An 18,917-nucleotide genomic window follows, 5' to 3' on the forward strand; every position below is an offset into this window, starting at 1 on the left:
TAAGTGCAATACATGCTCATTGTAAAATATTTGTAAGATATGGTAGATTTTTTAAAAAAAATTACCCATAATCTCATCATCAAGAGATAACCACTGTTGGAATTTGGTATTCTTTTTTTTCTGTGCATGTATAATTTTATATATATAATTTCGATAAAAATTGGGATGATATTGTATATACAGCTTGTCTTGCTATTTTCACTTAACATTATATAGAACCATTTTCACATATCATTAAATATTCTTTGAAAACATGATTTTTTAATGGCCGCATAATCTTCCACTATTCAGTGTACATGTCCTTTTAAAATCTAGGCTCATCATATTTTAAAGCTTATTCGTGTGCAACAGCAATGATGTTCCTAAAATGTCCTTCTCTTTCCACCCCTCCCCCACTCTCCCTCTTTCTTGTCAGGTTGATTCTTTGAGCTTGCAGAGGCAGAATTTCATTGTTAGAGCATCCGATCCTTATGGAATTATGTTCCCTTCTAGAACCTCTTGCTATGGGATCACACGACCATTCTTTCCCTCAACACCTAGCAGTTTGCTCTCCTCTCGTCAGATTTTGTCTAATGCCTCCTTCTTTTGCTGCTGTTAATTCTAGACATGGTTGCTTTCTCCCCAGAACCCCATCACTTCCCTTTTATCAGTTTTTCTTTGTTGATCAGAATTAACCTGGAATAGGAGAAAGGGCTCTGGGCTGAGAGCCTCAGTTCCCAGCCTAACGATGACCAGCTGTGTGACATGGGAAATGTACTTAACCTTCCTGAGCCTCTTTTTTTTTTTTTTTAATCTCTAAGAGATAATGGAATTAAATGATCTCAATACTTTCCAGCTGTGAAATATGATAATACTGAATCCAGAGTAGCAATTTCCTTTGTTGCTTAGTTTTCCTTCTAAAAGGTGAAATGTTGAACAAGGCAAGTTAATAATCTATCAAGCTTTGCTTTTGGAATTCTGTTTGACAAATCAGTCAACATTTTTATCACCTACTATGTGTCAAGCCCAATGCTAAGTTTATGAAGATGAAAAAGACATGTCTGTGCCTTCAAAACGGGAATAGTAATAGAAGCTCCCTGCTTAAGTTTTGGTGAAAATTAAATGAGTTAATATATGTAAAATTCTGAGATGGGTGCCTAATATATAGTAGGCACTTAATGTTAGCTGCTGTTATTGTTAGGATTAAATCAGTAGATGTACGTTAAGCAGAATGTCTGGCACCATAAAGGGAACTGGATCGATTTTAGTTATTATTATTTCTACAATAGAGGTTTGGATAGATGGGCTATTGGAACACAGAGAACGGAGAAATTGATATTGCTGAGGGAGAGCTAGCAACCCTCTGGTGTATATCTGAGGAAACTCAATCCAGAAAAGCTCAAGGGACTTGGCTAAGGTCTTATAGCACATGCGCGACGAAACTAGGAATTCAACTCAGGAGATGTTACTACCAGTCCAGTGTTAAGTTAGGGTCACTAAGGCAGTTAGTGTCCCCAGACGCACAGGAAGCCAGGCCAGGCAGGCCAGGCACTCCACACACACACACCTTTCACACTACCATGAACTCACTGAGTGCTTGGAAGCTGGACTTGGTCAAGGAGAACCCTTTGGCCAAAGGTTTCCAGGGCTGGAAGGCTTACCAGAACCTTGTCTCCAGCCAGATCTCCAAGGGCTTCTTTGTGCCCTCCTCTTCAGCTGGGTTCAGGGTTCCTGGGCAAGACCGTCTCACAGACTGTGCAGTTTAAGTATGGGAGGCAATGGGGCGCGTCACCTCAGCTCCTTGGACAGGCAGTGTCTCCACCAGCACAGCCTCCATCCAGCCCCTCCCAGCACATTGCAGCACCGCTTTCCTCCTCGCCTCCATTTCCTATCAATTTCTCCTTCCCACCATGCTTCCCCTCCTCCTCTCTCCCTCCCTTCCTTTCTCGCCCCCCTCTTTTCCTGTCTTCTGCCCTTCTCTTCTCCTTCCCTCGCACTCCTTCCCTTTCTTTTCTCCCTCCCCATCTCCTGTGCCCTCTTCCCACTCCATTTATCCCTGCTCTTCTCCCAGTCTGGAAAGCAGCTCCATTCCTGGTCCCAAACCCCACACTCCCTGTTCTCGATCAGATGGGAGGGTCAGGGTGGCAGCCCAGACCTTCTTTTCCTGCGCAGTGGGGGTGGGGCTGGGGCTGCACAGGAGGGCTGCCCTGAATGACAAGCGGAGATATTGATCGCATTCTGAACTCAGCCCAGCCGATAGAAGGTAATTAATGACTCCATTTGCCTCAGTACTGAGGAGAACAATTGAGTTTGAAACTGCAACAACTGGCAGCTGGGGAAGCCTGGGGGTGAACCCCTCAGAGGGGGAAGGGGTGTTGGAGAAGCTAGGTGCAGAGAGAGGGGGGCAGAGGCCATAGGTCAGAATGGTATGGAGCAAATGTCTGTTCAGAGCCCCACCCTCAACCACAGCTAGCCTTGACCCCTTCTGCTCCCCACAACCCCCTGAGGCCTGAAGCTCATCACCCATGTTCTCACTTCCTCCACATTTTCCCCTTTTCTTCCTGTATCACTTTTCCAGGTCCTTTTCTGTCTGCAGATGAAGTAAGACTTGCTTTCCCCAAGATTGCTTCCTGTCAGCAGTGTGGTCTTGTGCATGCTTTTAACGCTCCCTGCGCTTGTTTTCTTTTCTGTAAAATTGAACTAAGGATATCTCTTTTGCAAGTGATCTGTGAGGATTAGGGAACATGTGTGTAAAGCGCCTCGACTGCCTAGTACATAGTTAGTGCTCACTAAATGATGATAATGACAATCTTCGACAGAGAAGGCAAATTTGACAGTGTCACACAAATAATTTCGCCTCTCATCTGAAAATGAGAATAATAATAATTACCTTGTAAAGTTAAATGGACTTCATGAGCATAGGTGAAAACCCCAATATTGTCAATTTCCCCATTGACAGGGAGATATTTGTGTTTGGTCTTAGAAAATTGAACTTAGTATAGTTCTTTACTATACTTAAAAACAGTCCCTTCAAGTGCCTCATTTTTACTTCCTGGGATTTGATGGGAAACCCCTGTTCATACCATCTTAATTTTGTAGACTTTGATAACCTTGGCACCTTGTGACCAAGGAAATGACATCATCTATTCTGTCTATGACCATCACTCCCACCTACCTTTTGGTCAGAGCATGAGAATTTCTCTTGTCCCTTGTGGTGACTACTTTGGGAATTTGGGTGGAATGTCCACACACGAGGAAGACAGAGCACTTCTGGTTTATCCCTTGTCCCTAGCCTTCATCCCTGAGACATGACCTTTGGGGACTGCCCCCCTCTCCAAGCTGCTGAGACCTCACCGGACAACCTTATTTATTTTTAGCCAGAGAGAGGGTTCTGGTCGGGGGTCAGAGAGGTGGGAGGTAGAGAGCTCTGCTCCGGGAAGCCCAGGTATAGATGGGGAGTGACAAGGCTAAGTGAACGAGGAAATCAGATCTTACTGAGGAGTAAAAGATTATTATTAGTGATTCTGGAAGTGGCGAGTGCTTGTTGTACAAAGCTTGGATGATATGGAAAAACTTAAATGAGAAGAGTGTGGTAGGTGGCTCTCCTTTCAGTCAAGACGATCTTTTGGTTTTGCTGTTTCACTTCGTTTGCGTGGAGATTGGGAGCTGACGATGCTCACTGGTTCAGTCCACAACTGATTACGTCCCTGTGTCAGGCTCCCCGGCAGATATGCCCTTGAGCTAGCCCCTCACTCTCATTTAATCTGCAGCTCCCGTACTCTGAGCCTCAGCTTCCTACCCAGTAAGACAGGGATTATAATCCTCACCACTTTGGAGAGTGGTCGGGGAAACCCAGCTAACCTAGAGGTCTTTGAAACCTTTTTGTTAACTGCTAAGCAAATATGAAGTGGTTAGAGGAGAAGACAATATGAGCCTTTGTTCTCCTTGAAAGAATAATATACGTCAAAGTTTTAACTCAGCAGTTTGTTTAATTAATTTATTTTTATCTGCCTTGTTCCAAAAGGGACTCGTGGTGGCTCACTCTCCTTGGAAGTGCTCACGGTGTAGTGGATCAAGGTCCTGGAATGGGCTCTGGTCCTGCAAGTCTACTTCCTGGTTGTGTGACCTCGGACTTGTCACCTTCCCTCCCTCACCTCCCCACCCACCCCATTAGCTTTCATTACTGTAAAATGAGGACTTTGGACCAGGTGTCCCCTAATCACTCTGGGCACAGTCTGTGCTTAGGCTACGGGCTGCAGCCTCAGTGTAGAGAGGATGCAAGGCAGAGAAGTGAGGATGCTGGGAGGGAAATCGTGTCCCAGATGGGGCCAAGTGGCCCTCAGCTGGGCTCTTGGGTTTGGTACCCAAGCAGCAGAGTGAAATGATGTAGAGGGCAGGCTCTGGAATCAGACAGACCTGAATTCAAATCCTGACTGTCATTTACCAGCTGCATGGCCTTGGATAAGCTACTTAAACTGTCTTTGCCTCAGTTTCCTTAGCTTTAAAAGAGGTGCCACAGTATTTACCCCCCAGGGTTGTTAGGGGGGTGGTGGATTAAACGAGCTGTGTAGAGTTCAGTAATGGCATGTAATAAGCTCTCGGTATTGTGAACTGCTAATGGATGGTGGCTGGGCAGGGGACAGCAGGACAACATATGGAGACCAACTAGGACACGGCTCCTTCCTTGGTCTATGGGGTCTTACTAAACCTACAGCAACCATATTTTCCAACCTCAGTCTGAAAACATGGCCTGAGAGTGGGAAAGGATACTGGAAATCAGAACTGTTCCAGAAAGCTCAGGCCATATGGCCACCATACTCCAGCCCTCTTCTTGGAGTCCTGGCAAGGGGTGGTCTTCTTATCCCATCAAGGTGAAGGCTGAGGGCCTCCTCCCATCGTTTAGGAAAGACTTTCCCTGGAACCAGCTCCCACCACGGGCAAATAGACCCATTTGGTGCTGACCCTGCTCTCTGAGACCAGGGCTTTGGTGTGGGGAGTCCAATACAGAGGCCCTCTGGGCCCTATCCTCAAGGAACCTCTCTTACCTGCTTTGGATGGCAATTCGGTGGCTCCAAGGTTAGGTTCTGTTTTTAATTGGGGATACAGTGCTGTTCTCTGTCCTTTGGGTAGAGGAGCTGTAGGTGGGCAGGATCGTGTTGATGAGAGCAGGAAGGGCTTCCTGTGGGCCAGAGTCGCTGCTGCCAGAAGCCAACAAGCAGTGGGGGTGAGTGAAGAGGGGCATAGGTCTACCCAGGGGCCGCTGAGAGCTAGGGATGCGAGGGGCTTGCCTTGCAAGGGTGCCAAGCCAGTCCAGAGACCTTCTGCCAGGGGTCTGGCTTGAATGCTCCCAGGAGAGCCTTATTCATTTATTCAGTCAGTCATTGAGTACCAACAGTATGCCCAGCTCCGTGCCTGGCACTGGAGCTCCAGAGATGCATCGGTCATGGTCCCTGCCCACAGGTGCTCACAAGGGGAAGGATGCTATCTAATTACTCACACCCTCTCCCTTCCTGCTCACTCTGAAGCCTCCTCCTCTCTTTTAGCCCAGCTCTGCCAAGAGGTGCTTCTGTACTTGAATTTGCTGCAGCAGCGTCATAGCCCAGCTCCACCCTCTCTGCTGTCGCCTCTGAGACAACCCGTGGGCAATCCCACTCTGAGCTCCCTCCCTCCGTTCTCCTGAGGAGGTCCCTTCAAGTGGTGGGCACAGACAACCGCTTCTTTTTCTCTTCCTTTCCTAGTCTTTTCTTCTGTGTTCTCTTGTCCTTTCTGCTCCTCCTCTACGCTCTTCTCCTCTTCTTCCTCCACCCGCTACCCTCTTCTAGGCCCTGGGCTGCCCTCCTTAGTGGATACCCAGGCTGATGGGGAGACAGAGCCAGAAGGTTTGTTCAGCTTGCAAATGCCCTCCTCCCAGCCAGCGCTGCCCTAGGCTCCCTTTCTCCTCCTCTCTTTGTGCCCTTTCTCAGACGTCTCCCAACCTCCTATCCTAACTCCCTCCCCACCCTCTCTGCTTACCTTCATTCCTCTCTTCCTTCCCTAGCTGAAGGAAGGGGGCCACCCCATTCTCTGGAGAGAGCCTGGGAGAGCCCATGGGCCCTTTGGATGATTTGGGAGGGCTGCCCCCTGTCCCCCACCAGTCATGCCGCTGCCCTCTCCCTGCCCCTGTGGCTCTCCTCCCTGATTGCCCAGAACTTTCCATGTGCTCCTTCATGATTCGCCTTTACTGCTGCCTTTTCCCCTTTCCTCACCTTCCTTCTGTCTTTGGGGAGTTTCCTTGAGCCTCCAGCAGCCTCACTTAGGGGGTCTCCGAATGCTTTCTTCACACCAGCTTGCTGTGCTGCACCTCCTTTCTTTTCCTCTCCCACACCCCTTCCTTCTCCTTCCCTCTCCCCGCCTCCCACTGCCACCTCTGCCCGGAACAGGCTTCCCTTTGCCTTCCTTTTCCCTCCCCATTTCTCTCCATTGCTGCCTCTGTAACCTGTCTTATCACCAGGGCCTGAGTGTACAAAAAAATAAATAAATAAAAAGGTCAGTGAGTGGAGGGAGCAGCAATAACCCCTAAAACAGTACTATCAGTGGAACATGATTGATCAATTGAATTCCATAGCGGCTGAAAAATGTGGGATTAAGTAGTGTATTATACGCACAATGAGTTGAGGCATGATGTTCATTTCAAGTTCATTTCGCCGGCCTCTGCCACCAGATCAGGCAATCAATAGGGGCAGCAGATATCATATATCACCTCTCTGCGGGCTGGGGAGAGAGCACCATAATCTCTCGCAAATTTAGAGTGACAGATTTGTCAAGATCTGAAGGGCCCCTGAATAAATGAAGGAAAAGAGACTCCTCCAGCCAGTGACCTGAGGACAAAGCTTCAGTTCAGCCCCTACACACACACACACACACACACACACACACACACACACACACACACGCTTGGTCAAGCCACACACAGGCATATTCACAAATCTACACAGAGGCATGGTATGAGTCTCACCACACACATGCACACAACCATGCACATGATGTGTGAGCAGCCTCTCGCAGACAAATGCACACTCTACTTCCCAGGCCCACTGGTGACATGGCAACACAAAGACACTCTGACTGCCTCCCTCAGTGCTGACAGCCAGGCTTCCCACAAAGATAGGAGGATCTAGCAAGGAAGAATAGGCCCAACAAAACATGCAAATAGCTACAAGGGATGGAATTAGGGTGATGGCACAGGGACAGGAGAACATGGGGGACGTGGGCTTCTGCTCCCCATGCAATCACACATGCACACACACACCTTTTCAGAAAAGTTCTCACTCTGTCACTTACACATACCCAGACACTTATTTATGTGGATGTTTATATGTGTAGAGATGCATCTACACAGAGAATACTCACACAAAAGGGAAAAATAAATATGCCATACCCTCACAGAAAATCATTGTGGAGGCTTATTCAGAAAAAACACAACCACCGAGTTTTGTATCCATAGTAACAGGGCCCATAGAAATACCATTGAGGCTGTCTCTGTGTCTGTTTGTCCTCCACCGACTTGATTCTGGTTTTCCTCTTTCTCTCTCTCTTTCTCCCTCTCCCTCCCTCCCCCTTACCCTTTCCCTTTCTCTCTTTCTTTGCCCCTCAACACACCCACTTTCTTTGCTTGCCCATCCCCCCCAGAATAAAATGGAGGGATGACAGGAGGTTGCATTAAGAAAACAGACCCCCATGCTCCGTCTGAGAGGCCAGCAAGAAAGGGTAGGACGGCTGCAGGTTGAGGTTAATCAATATGTAATATTTTCTATGTTCTCCCGAATGATACTGTACGGTGTTACTGTATATAATGCAATATTGATTATATCATATCATATAATCACCTATAAACTGATATATATAACAGTCCCAGAGGATCACCCTGGGGCCTACAACATGGGCTGGCCCCAGGCCCAAGGCTCCCCAGCTGCTTTTGGCCAAGCTATGGCTGGGGAGAACCCAGCTTTGGTCCAGGGGAGTTTCAGGGTAGGGGTTCAGGGAGAGGTGGCAGAGTAGGCACTCGGCACACTGTATATTCTGACAATTCCTGTGGACCTGATATGGGAGGGCGGGGCGGGGCAGCCGGGGAGCAGAAAGGAAAGTTTAGGTAGGGCAGGATGTGGACAGAATTGGCCAGCAGCCCCAGGGAGCAGGCACTAACGTGGCACCACTGACCCACAGGAGGAACCAGGTAGCCAAGGAACTGACCTCTGATAGAGGCCTAGCCAGAGTCCAGGTCAGGGACAGAGGCTGAGCAGGGTGCCTGGGCACAGCAGCATCCACACAGACTCTGTCTTCAGTGTCTGTCCAAGTTAGCATTTTACTGCCCACCTGCCACCTGCTGTCCTCCTGCTCTGGTCTCAGTCCTGGCCCAGTGCAAGCAAAATGCCTCAGCTTGGCTTCAAGTCCCTCCTCCCTCTGTAGTGAAGTTAATTACTTCACCCAGTCTCCATGTTACACTCAGCCTCGGAGATTTGATGATTTTCCACCCTTGGAGTCAGTGGAACTGAAATTCATCTCAGAGCCAAGTTCAATTCTCCACAGGCTGGGTAATGCCGCTCCCAGACACCCAGCTTCTCCCCAGGTTGACCCAGACCAGGGGCTAGGAGTTCAGGGTCCACCTCTGGCTCCACCTCTGTCTAGTCCTCTGGCGCCCTATCCTGAGGCAACTTTCCTGTCTCTCCCCAGCTCCTTCAGAGGCTCTGGCTTCCTGAGCCAGGTCTCTGAGGCATAGCCAGCCTTGGGTCAGCCCCTCCTGCCCCAAAGCTGGGAGTAAGGGGTCCCAGCGGGAGTGCAAAGCCCTGGGGACCAAGCCAGGGGCCCTGCTTTACCCACTGCACTCCTCTGTGCCTCAGCTGGCCTGCACTGATGCTTCGAGTGTCCATGTGTCCCCCAGATGTGTCCGAGGGCTCAGTCCCCAATGGAGACTCCCAGAGTGGCGTGGACAGTTTGCGGAAGCACTTGCGAGCTGACACCTTCACCCAGCAGCAGCTGGAAGCTTTGGATCGGGTCTTTGAGCGTCCTTCCTACCCTGACGTCTTCCAGGCATCAGAGCACATCAAATCAGAACAGGTGAGGAAGGCGCTTCCTGGGTGCAGAAGTGGAAAGGAGAACATGCACAGGGATCAGCCATGTGCACACCAGCATTGCATGTGCTGCTTATGGATGCACCGTGTGTGGGCCGTGTGAACAGGCTCACACAGCACATTACAGTAGAGTTGGGGCAAATCATTATGGCATACGGTAGTTAGAAATGGTGAGTTCTGGTGCGAGTGTGGCCTTGGGTCAGTCCTACTCCTTTCAGAGACTCAGTTTCCCCATCTATAGAATGAAGGACTTTGGAAGTGTGATCTGACAGATTCTTTCTGGCCCTGCTATTACCTGCTTCTGGTGTCGAGTACTCAGGAACTTCCTTTTGCCATGTCCCTTGCCTAAATCCTCCCCCCCACAACCTGTCCTCCCCGCAAAGGTTCCTACAGAAAGTCTGTGCAAGCCCAAGGCACTCTTCTTGCCTGACTGTCCCTGCCTCCTGCTCCCCAATCCAGCTGTCCAGTGTGACCCAGGCAGGCTGACAGCCGACCTCTCAGACCCAATACTCCCTGCAGATGCAGAACAGCCCAGAACACACAGCATAGGACGCAGCCCACAGCACACCCGCATAATACACAATGTGCAAACACATCTGCTAACTTCTCACATTTACCCTGGGCACATGTTCCCACACCACCACACCCACTGGCTCCCTCTCCCCCACAGCCCACAGTGCTCCCAGTATTCCCCCCACCAGCTCAGCCCCCTCAGCCCCCTTCCACCCACACCTCAGTGTAGCCCACAGTGCCCACGCTCAAACACAGGAACACACCCCCATTCCTCCCACACCTCCAGCCCAGCCCAGGCCCACAACTACAGCATCACACACTCAGCTGCGCTTGCACACACACACGGTGCATGCACATGCGCACAGCACATGCACGCACGCACAGCACATGCACACACACACAGCACAGGCACGCACACACATGCACACCAGCACATAAGCACACGTGTACCAGTGCAGCCCCACGGGCTCCGCACAGCACAGTTCCGCTCTAGGACTCCAACAGCTCACAGCCACTCGCCTTTCTCCCCGCCCGTCCTTTTATCCTATAAGCTGTTTGTCTTCATAAAACAAAAATCAAAAGTCTTTTTAAGGTGCCCTGAGCCATAAACCAACAAAGGAGGAGCCGGCCGAGGCAGGAGGCTCGGTGCACCCTCCCCGAGTCCCCGGCTGTATTACAATGAATAACCTTTATTTACTTTCATTAGACTATTAAACACCAGCACAGTCATTTTTCCCCCTGAAACTCGGAGCAGGGCCCATAAAGCAAATCCGAAGCCTAATTGAGTTCATTTTAATTTCTCTCCGATCACAGCGAATTACTCTGGTGATAAATCAGGGGGCAGCTTCACCCCCAGTAGAAGGCCTAATTTGCAGCTAATTACAAAACTGATTTCTACAGGAAGATCAATACGAGAAGGAATTGGAAATGACGAGGCAATCCCGTCCAGCCAGGGAGGGGAGGGGGTCCTCTGGGGGGGGGGGGCCAGGAAGCGGAAGGGAAAAAAAGGACCCGAAAGAGCAGAAAATCAGTTTTAATTTAACGTAATATTAATCAGAGCAACTTTTCCTGCTTTGTGCAGGCTCCTGGCCTGCCCAGCTCTGGGGTCTGGCTTGGCGGTGGCTGCAATAAAAAGGCAATTACCCGAGTGTTTCGGGCAGGACACCCTTTCAGAGTCAATGACTGGCCCCCTCCCACCCTTCTGTTAGCCATGTGGACTCTCCCCCTCCCCAATTTCATACCCCAGTGCACAGGCAGAGAGCGAGGGGCCCATGGGGCTGTCTTTGTTTGTTTTTTTAAAAAGGGGCGCCAGCACCCCATCAGCCAGCCCAGCAGTGCCAGGCTGGAGGCCCCACTAGGCCCTTCTGCCATCACGTCATGGTCCACCCCTCCTCCCCAAGGCTCCCCACCCCAGGGGGACCTTAAAACACCCCTTGCCTCTCAGCAGGGGATCCTCAGTGCTATGCTCCACCCTTGGGGCCTCTTAGGAAGAGCTGCTACAGCAATGCAGAGGGTGCTGGGATAACGACCGATAATGTATAGGCTGCACCTCAGCTTCGCAGTCAGGTCTGCATCCACCCATACAAATGCGCCCTCATTCTCCAGCCCGCCCCTCCCACCCGCCCTCCCTCTGCCTGGCCATCTCCTTCCACCCCATCTGGGAGGGCTCCCTGGTCCTCCTCCCCATCTGCACACTGAGCTCTTTCTCCGAGTGTGTGCATCAATAGAGAGCTGTCGCTTTTCTCTCTCCTCCCAGGGGAACGAGTACTCCCTCCCAGCCCTGACCCCTGGGCTTGATGAAGTCAAGTCGAGTCTATCTGCATCCACCAACCCCGAGCTGGGCAGCAACGTGTCAGGCACGCAGACCTACCCCGTTGTGACCGGTAAGAGGGCCTCCAGGAGGGTGGGAGCATGGCTTCCAGTGGGAGCTCCGCAGCTCATGCGTCCGGGGCCCCGGGGGACAAGTGGGGCTCCTGCCATATCTGCAGAGAGAGTGCGGCTCCCAAACCCAGGGTGCTTCCCGAGCGGATGTGCGCAGATGTGCGGATAAGAAATGGTGGTCAGGGCCTCGGTGTGCTTTAGCTGGAAAGGGGGTCACTGCTGGCTCTTTCTGCCAGTCCTCTTGCCTCTTTCTTTGCCTTTTTTCTTGCCTCCACCAAGGTGCCCAGCATTGTAAGCCTCTTCCTGGGACTCGTGCAGGAGGAGGCAGAGAGTAACTAGGCCAGGCTGGCCAGAAGGGAGCATGAGTGCCCAGGGTCCAGCCTCCATGCTCTTAGGTCCCCAGGGTTGTTGGGAACCTGCGTTCCTCTCCCACTGGGCAGCCTGGTGGCTGTGGCTTAGGGCTTCGGGACATGGCATCCAACTCTCGGGTTATAGAAAAGCACAATGATCTCAGCCCTTTCCCGGCTTCCCAGAGAAATCACAGAGACCAAGGCTTGATCCAAGGCCACAGTCAATGCAGGGTCACCTAATCCGGGTGCTCCCATGGGCTAGGATCAGCAGAGGCAGCTGGAGCGAAAGAAGGCCGGGATGTGGCGCAGTGGAGGGCCAGCCCATGAACGCTAGGCCTCAGAGCTGTCGGCTGTGGAAGGCGCCTGGCACTGCAGAAGGGTTTCCAGGCCAGAAAGTGCCCAAGTGGGAGAGACACACATTGAGGTGTTATTAAAATTCACCTAATTATTCTGGAGCCACTAAAGGCAATGTGCCGTTGGTTCCTTGGGAGACAGAATGATTGAGAAGGGTCTCGGTGGGGATTGGGAGACACTGAGGCGTTACCTGCCGAGCGAGGCAAGCGGAGGCGGCCTGGGGACCTGGCAGCAGGGTGGCAAGCGTCCAGCCTCACAGCCCGTGGCAAGACCAGGAGCAGGCCTAGCCCCGCTCGCTGTAAGACAGGGCCCTGGCTCTGACTTGGAGCTGATCTGGGTATGGCTCAGGCCTGAGATGGGCAGCAGGTGTCCACCCAGCCACCACCTGGGAGGCTGGGAGAGCCCTGTTGTTAGCTTTCCCTCAAGCGGTGTCCTGGTACGATGTTTCCGGTCTGGACAGTGTTGAGCTCTGTGGCTAGACAATCAGAGGTTGGGTTCCGGAAGTGTCAGAGAACTGTTGGATCGGGCTTTTGAGAGTGACCATCTTTGCTGTGTCAGGGCACAGCCTATTATCAACTGATACTTGGCCTGAGCTCTCCTTAGCTCAACTTGGAAGCTCTCTGAGCTCCTGGGTATTGTGACCCTAGGCAGGAATGTGGCCCAGGCCAGGCCACCTTTCTCCTGATCTGCTGAGAGTTTCGGTGTCACTTCCCATTGGGGCCACCCTAGGTAACTGGTGAAAGAGAGCCCAGGAGACGTTTCTCTAATCCCAGCTGTGCTCCCCTGAGCCCGGGGCCACAGTCCTGAAGGCAGGTGCTTCCTGGGCTGGAGAGATGGAACTTGGGGGCAGGGCTCCTGCTGCAGGAAAACTTGGGGCTGATGCAGAAAAGTCCCTCCACCTTGAGCCTCCCCCGCCCGCATCCCCCTCCCCAACCCCCCCCCCCCCCCATGGCCCTGGAACAGTCCCAGCCCAGCCTGGGAACATCTCCGGCTGATCCATCTGGATCCAAGTGTGAGAAAAGTTCATTTCAGACCCAGCTTGACATTCCCAGGTGGCAAGTTAGCACTAACATCTCAATCTGTATGCGACATTTCAATCAAGCGAGGAGTAACAAAAGCAGAACCATTAACATTCGGAGCTGTTCACCAGTGGTAATGACGGGGAAACTCGCTCAGAAACTGGAAATTACCAAAAAGAGAGAAGTGTGGGGAGATGTGGGGGAGGGGACGTAGAAGGGGATGGGGGCAGGGAATGATTTTTCTACACTTAGGCCAAGATCCAGTGTTTGGATGAATGGTGCCATTACCCGAGAAAGGGCTCCTCATTCTTAAAATGTTTTTGCTGGCAATTAAACGGCTGCAGTTATTGATCTTCGTTGATTTTATGTCCTCCTAATTTGCATAATCTATTAAAGATGAATGATTCATGATGTGTTTATTATGGGGACAAACAGAATTTGCTGAAGGTACTGTCAAGGTGAGAAACAGGGCAGTGCCCAGAGATTTCATGGGCCATCTCAGGAGTGGGTCCAGCAGATTGGCCTTCAGGCCAGGACTTTGTGGGGAGCAGTGAGCAGTGATGCCAAGAGAGCAGACACAGAGTTCTCTAGAAAGATGTGGGCATCTGGGAGAACCAGGCTCCAAGCATGACTGGGATCTGGGAGAGGCTGTGGTGTATTTGTAGAAATTCCCTCCCAAGATTCTTGAAAAGCTGACTTTGTGGTGAATATGAAGGGCTTTGGTGGAGGAAGAAAAGGGAGGCCCTTTCAGGTAGGTGTCTGGCCAGGTGTGTGTTCAATGTGAGCGGGCAGGGGGGCATCCTGTGCCTACAGCCTGGCTTAGTGCACCAGTTCAAGGAGCCCTCTTCATTCCCCACGTCTCAGGCACCCAGCTCATCTTCCCTGGGGACAGGCAGCTGAAGCTGCAACCTCCGGGGATAAGTCCTGAGGAAACCAGCCCAGAATGCCCTAGCCTGACGTGAGGAGCCGACCTTATTGATATTCCTGCCACCTCCTGGCACTGGAAGCTGATTTCAAACTTCACCAGCCACTTGATACAGCTGTTCCACAAGGTCAGGACTGAGAGGAGAGAGGAGCTTGGACTATTGTGTGGAGGGGAGAGTGGGGCCCAGTGGGCCAGGACACAGCTAATCACATTGCAAGCAAGGGTGGCTGCCAGAGGCTGGGGCTCGGCCCGATAGCCTCCCCTCCCCACCTTCCATCATGGAACCAAGGAGAGAGACCGATTTTTCTGGGTAGTGTTTGCAAGTTCTGCCGAGATTTTAATTTCACTGCATCACAACTCAGCAAGCTGCCAAGTCAAGCTGGTTATTTAAATTTATCACCCACTTTCCCTTCCGCCGCTGGGCTGCTCTAGCTCAGCGGCATCTCTTCTCTCCAGCCCACTGCTCTAGGCTGCTGATCTGGAACGGAGCCGAGTCGCTCCTAAGTGATAAGAAAAAAGGGACCAGCTAGATGAGAGAGTAGGTTGGGGGCACTCTGGCCCCAGGCTTCCTCAGGTTGGCTGGCTGTGGCTGGTCCCTTTTTCTAACTTCTTATTCTTCCAAAGGACCCCCCAGGGAGCCACTATCAACCCCTCAGTAGTCCCAGGGACCTCTGGATCAGGGCCTCTTCAGGGAGGACTCTGGCTCCAGCTGTGAATTAGTGCCTTCATTCCTTCAAGTCTCTCGTCACTGGTAGAAAGAGCCCCTCTTCCCATGCCCTCCTCACCTTGAACCCTCCCTTCCTGTGCCGGGTCAGGTCTGCAGCCACAGAGGAAACATGAGGGGACACGCATTAATGTTGATCTGGGAGAAGATGAGTACTAGTTTCAGGATTCCCAAAGTCCCTTGGAGATGCTTCTGAGCATTTAGAGAGTCCTTCGCCTGGAGGTGGAGCCTGAATGGAATGAGACGGTGCTAGGGAGAGTTAGGGCTATGCGGAGGCTCTCCGCCCTCATTCTAGAAGCTGAGGAATACACCGGTCTCCGGAGCTATTGCACTGAGCGGGCGTCACTGGCCTGTAGTGTGCATCACTGTCACGCACTGGGAAAGCTTCATGTGAATGTAGTTCTCACCCCTTCATTTTAGTCCCGGAGAGGTAATGGAGGAGTGAGACTGAGTTCCAGAAGCAAGGAAGGTGAAAGTCACCAAAACACCGCTGGGTAAAATATAACAAGAATTGTTAATACATGACCGAACCTCACTCTCTGGTACCAGAAATAGAGGGAAACGCAAAGCCAGAGCAGTATGTGAGAGACTGTTGGTATCACACTGGAGGCTGGGGTTGAACAAGGGCAAACTTTTTCTGCAGAGACATTCCCCAATCCAGGGCACCTGGGACTCCCACAGGGGAAAAAATCCACCACTAAAGATGAGCTCACTATAAAAAATTACACACCTCATATCAACACAAACTCTCATGAGGAAAGTTCACAGAAGCAATAAGTAGGACAATTAATACCCCCAAGCACTGGAGAGCATAGATCAATGCAAAGCAACTATAAAATAAGCATATTTAATATTCTAAAAAAACATAAGAGAAATATAGTTTTGTGATTATCACAGATTTGGATCCTACTTCCCCTTCCCCACCGCTGCTCAGCAAATTGTGAGCTATGGAGGTAGTAAAGGATAAAAGAAATGGAGACCACACCTATAGTTTATTGTTTTGGAATTCGGGAGCCACGCAGAGGGGTGAACCTCAAGTAGCCTTTCAAGTAAAGTCTGTCCCCTGCTTAGCAACCAAGCTTCCAGACAGCTAAGTCTCAGCAGAGAATCTTCTGTTTTCTTTGGGAAAATGTCTGAACATTGGAAATAATGACAAGGGCAGTGCATTCCTCCCCAGTGGCCTGGGAGCCTTGTTAGCTTCCCCACGCTGGTGGGAAGAAGGTAGTTTTATTCAAGAGTTTGGAAGAGACTTCTCTGGATGCCCAGAGAGAGATTGCAGCTCTGAAGGAATCCATCGCTAAGAACCAGGAGGAGATGTGGTTGCTGCCCAAAACAGGGAGAGGGACCCTGATGCTGGTTTGAGCAGAGGTGGGGAGCCCAGTAAGGCAAAGTTCAAAGAAAAGCAAGGGCTGGCCCCCAGAGCCTGGCAGCCCAGGAGAGCAGTGTGAGCTCAGCTTCTGAGAAAGGGTTGCGAACCCTTAAGAAGCTCAGACTCCTTGCCCACATCTGGGGTGGTCAGCAAAGTGGCCTTTTAGCAGACAGAAGTGTGGGCCCTGGGAAACCTTCCTCCTCCTACTCAGGGAGTCCAGGAACGTCCTCTTTCCTGTAGTTAACAACCCCCTTCCAGTGTGACTGCATTTCCCTCCATAAAACAAACAGCTCAGCCCTTGGCCAGCCCCTCGGGGGAGGAGAGGGCAATAAAGGCTGAGAAATGTTTTTGGAGGAGGCTGGGAGTCTCCTGGTCTTGTCTATCAGCTCAAAGCCCGATTAGCTAGAGGAATTTAGGGCACAGACATCAGAGTTCCTCTCCAACCTTGAAAGGAGAGGACTAGGGCAACATCACCATGTGGCAAGTCAGAGAGCCCTTTACTGTGGAGGCCGAACCAAGCCAGAGGGTTTCTCCTCGGCACCCGTAGGCCCTAGACCCTTCATTTAAACTGAAAAGGCCCAATGGAAAGAAGCTAGCTTCCTCCAAACATCTTTGAGGCCTCCAGCCACATCCCCAAGGACCTCCAGCCACCAGACCTCATCTCTGATTTAATTATGGGGGCATTTCCATAGCAATGAGACATTGACAGATAATGCAGGTGCCCTGGGCCTGCAGCCTAGGGAGTCATTGGATCAGGGCTCTTTTTCTTCCTCCTTTATCTCATGCACCTCTAGAGGGAAAGAATATTGAAAATAAGAGGCATTAATCTACTCTAGGATGGGAGAGTCAGGTCAAATTTGAGCAGTATGAAAACTGCACCACCCCCGTCTCCAGCTCCAATCCCATGCCCAATGCCTGTGCCCACTGGCCTTCCCATTCAGCTGCCCTTCCCAGGAGGGTGCCTTGGGCAGAAGCACGAGGGGCTGCTAATGGAGCTGCAGGGGGGAGGAGAGTCATAGGGAGGTATGAAGGGCTCCCAGGCATCTCAGCAAAGATTTAATTCTATGGTGTTCTAAGCTGAGTTCAAATTTGGCCCATTACTTTAGGCCTCTCTTCTTGACTCTTCGGTTCATCTTTCCCCTCCATCCATGAGACCCAAGGGCTGAACATGCCAAATGGACTGTGCTTGGTCCTCCATAGCATAGTTTCACCAACTCATTTAGAGATCAGGGAGAGAGGCCTGTTTAAATTTGAGTCAAACTATTTTCAAGAAACCATTGATCTTTATTTCAAGTGCATATAGTAGCCAACTCAGGCCAACAAAGGATTACCTGGTAGAAAACGCGGCACTGCTTTCATGATTCGATGGATTATAGGGAATGTTTAGGCTGCTGCAGATGTTTAGAGATGCTGGGGGTGTCCCAAAGGAGAGTTCTCCTAAGGGGGGGATCTCCCAGCACTAAGCTTGTTTGCTCCATTATTTGGCACTTCCTTCGAAGAAAAGGTTGGCTACGTAAAAGTAAAGTCAATCAACCCAACCTTTTCTAAATGACCAGAAAGCCTAAATAGCGGTTTCCCAATGAATGTTACCAGTATGCATGGGGACCAAAGGCTTAGAAATGTCCTGGTGGCCTCAAAGCCACCTAGGCAAGACCTGAAAGCTTGTTTCCCTCAAAGAGCCAGCTGTCCCCCAAGGTGACAGGAAGACCCCCCCCCCCCACCACCACCACCACTGTCTCCCCAGGGTGATCAGAATCCTTCCTTCCCCCACATTAGCTGTAGCCTCAGGACAAACACGCCAGCACATTTCAACCTGAGCTTTGGGAGGCAAGCCCTGCCACTATTGTTGCTTCTGAGAGGGCTTTGCCGGCCTTCAGACTGGAATCCTCCCCTCTCCTCCCAGGTGGTGGCCGGGCTGGCAGGCGGGAGGGAGGAAATCCTGGGCAGGCTCAGAGAGCAGCCTAATGCTCCGGCAGCTTAAGTGGCCGTTTTCCTTGGGATTAGGGTTTCACTTACACAGAGCGCCTGAAAAACGCTGCGCCTTCGGAAGGATTAGAGCTGACAATTCAGTGCTCTCAGGGAACAAAATAAAGCCGGAGAGGAACTGGCAGAGCTGGAGTATCGGGAGACTGTGCAAACAGGCTTAACCTCTGCCCACCCAGCACGAGAGTGCCTCTTGCTCTGAGCCCATCAGTGAGCCTGGGCCCCAGCCTTCTAGAAAGCAAGCACCTGCCCAACTCCAATCTTCGTTTGCTAATGGAGCCAGAGAAGGCAGTGTGGGGAAGTGAAATGAGGAAAGGGCTAGGATGCCTTCCCATCTCTGAGCCTTAGTTTCTTCAGCTGTAAAATGAGGGAGTTAGACTAGGAGGTAACCAAGTTCCCTATCGGCCCTCGGAAAATGTGATTCTCCCACTCCCTAGCCTTATACTAGGATGCTGAGGCTGCAGATCCATCCATAGTCCAGCTGAGTTAGAAGGAAGCCTCCTCTTGTGGGGTCCTGGGCCAGCAGACTACCATGGCCCAGAGGAAGGCCATGTGCTGTGAGGAGAAGGGGTGTGAACAGCATGCCTGTTTGTGTCCAGCCAATCGGCTGTGAAGGTGAAGACCTCACTGAGCCCACACAGATCTGGGCAGCATCCCTACCTAGGATACACCAGGGACTAAATTAAGGTCGAAATGTCTGTGGGAAGTAAGAT

The 18,917-nt window shown here is 51.2% G+C and overlaps 1 protein-coding gene across 5 annotated transcripts in view; it reads left to right on the forward strand.

Annotated features, from left to right (window-relative positions):
* Nucleotides 1–18,917, forward strand: part of PAX2 (paired box 2) — an 82,416-nt gene that overhangs the window by 52,779 nt on the left and 10,720 nt on the right. For all 5 annotated transcript variants that reach the window (XM_054728858.1, XM_054728859.1, XM_054728856.1 and 2 more), the window contains 2 exons: nucleotides 8,897–9,072; nucleotides 11,356–11,482. In XM_054728858.1, the coding sequence (XP_054584833.1) occupies nucleotides 8,897–9,072; nucleotides 11,356–11,482 (303 nt within the window). The remainder of the gene's footprint in view (nucleotides 1–8,896; nucleotides 9,073–11,355; nucleotides 11,483–18,917) is intronic.

This window comes from Eptesicus fuscus, chromosome 17, assembly GCF_027574615.1.
Source record: "Eptesicus fuscus isolate TK198812 chromosome 17, DD_ASM_mEF_20220401, whole genome shotgun sequence".
NCBI lineage: Eukaryota > Metazoa > Chordata > Mammalia > Chiroptera > Vespertilionidae > Eptesicus > Eptesicus fuscus.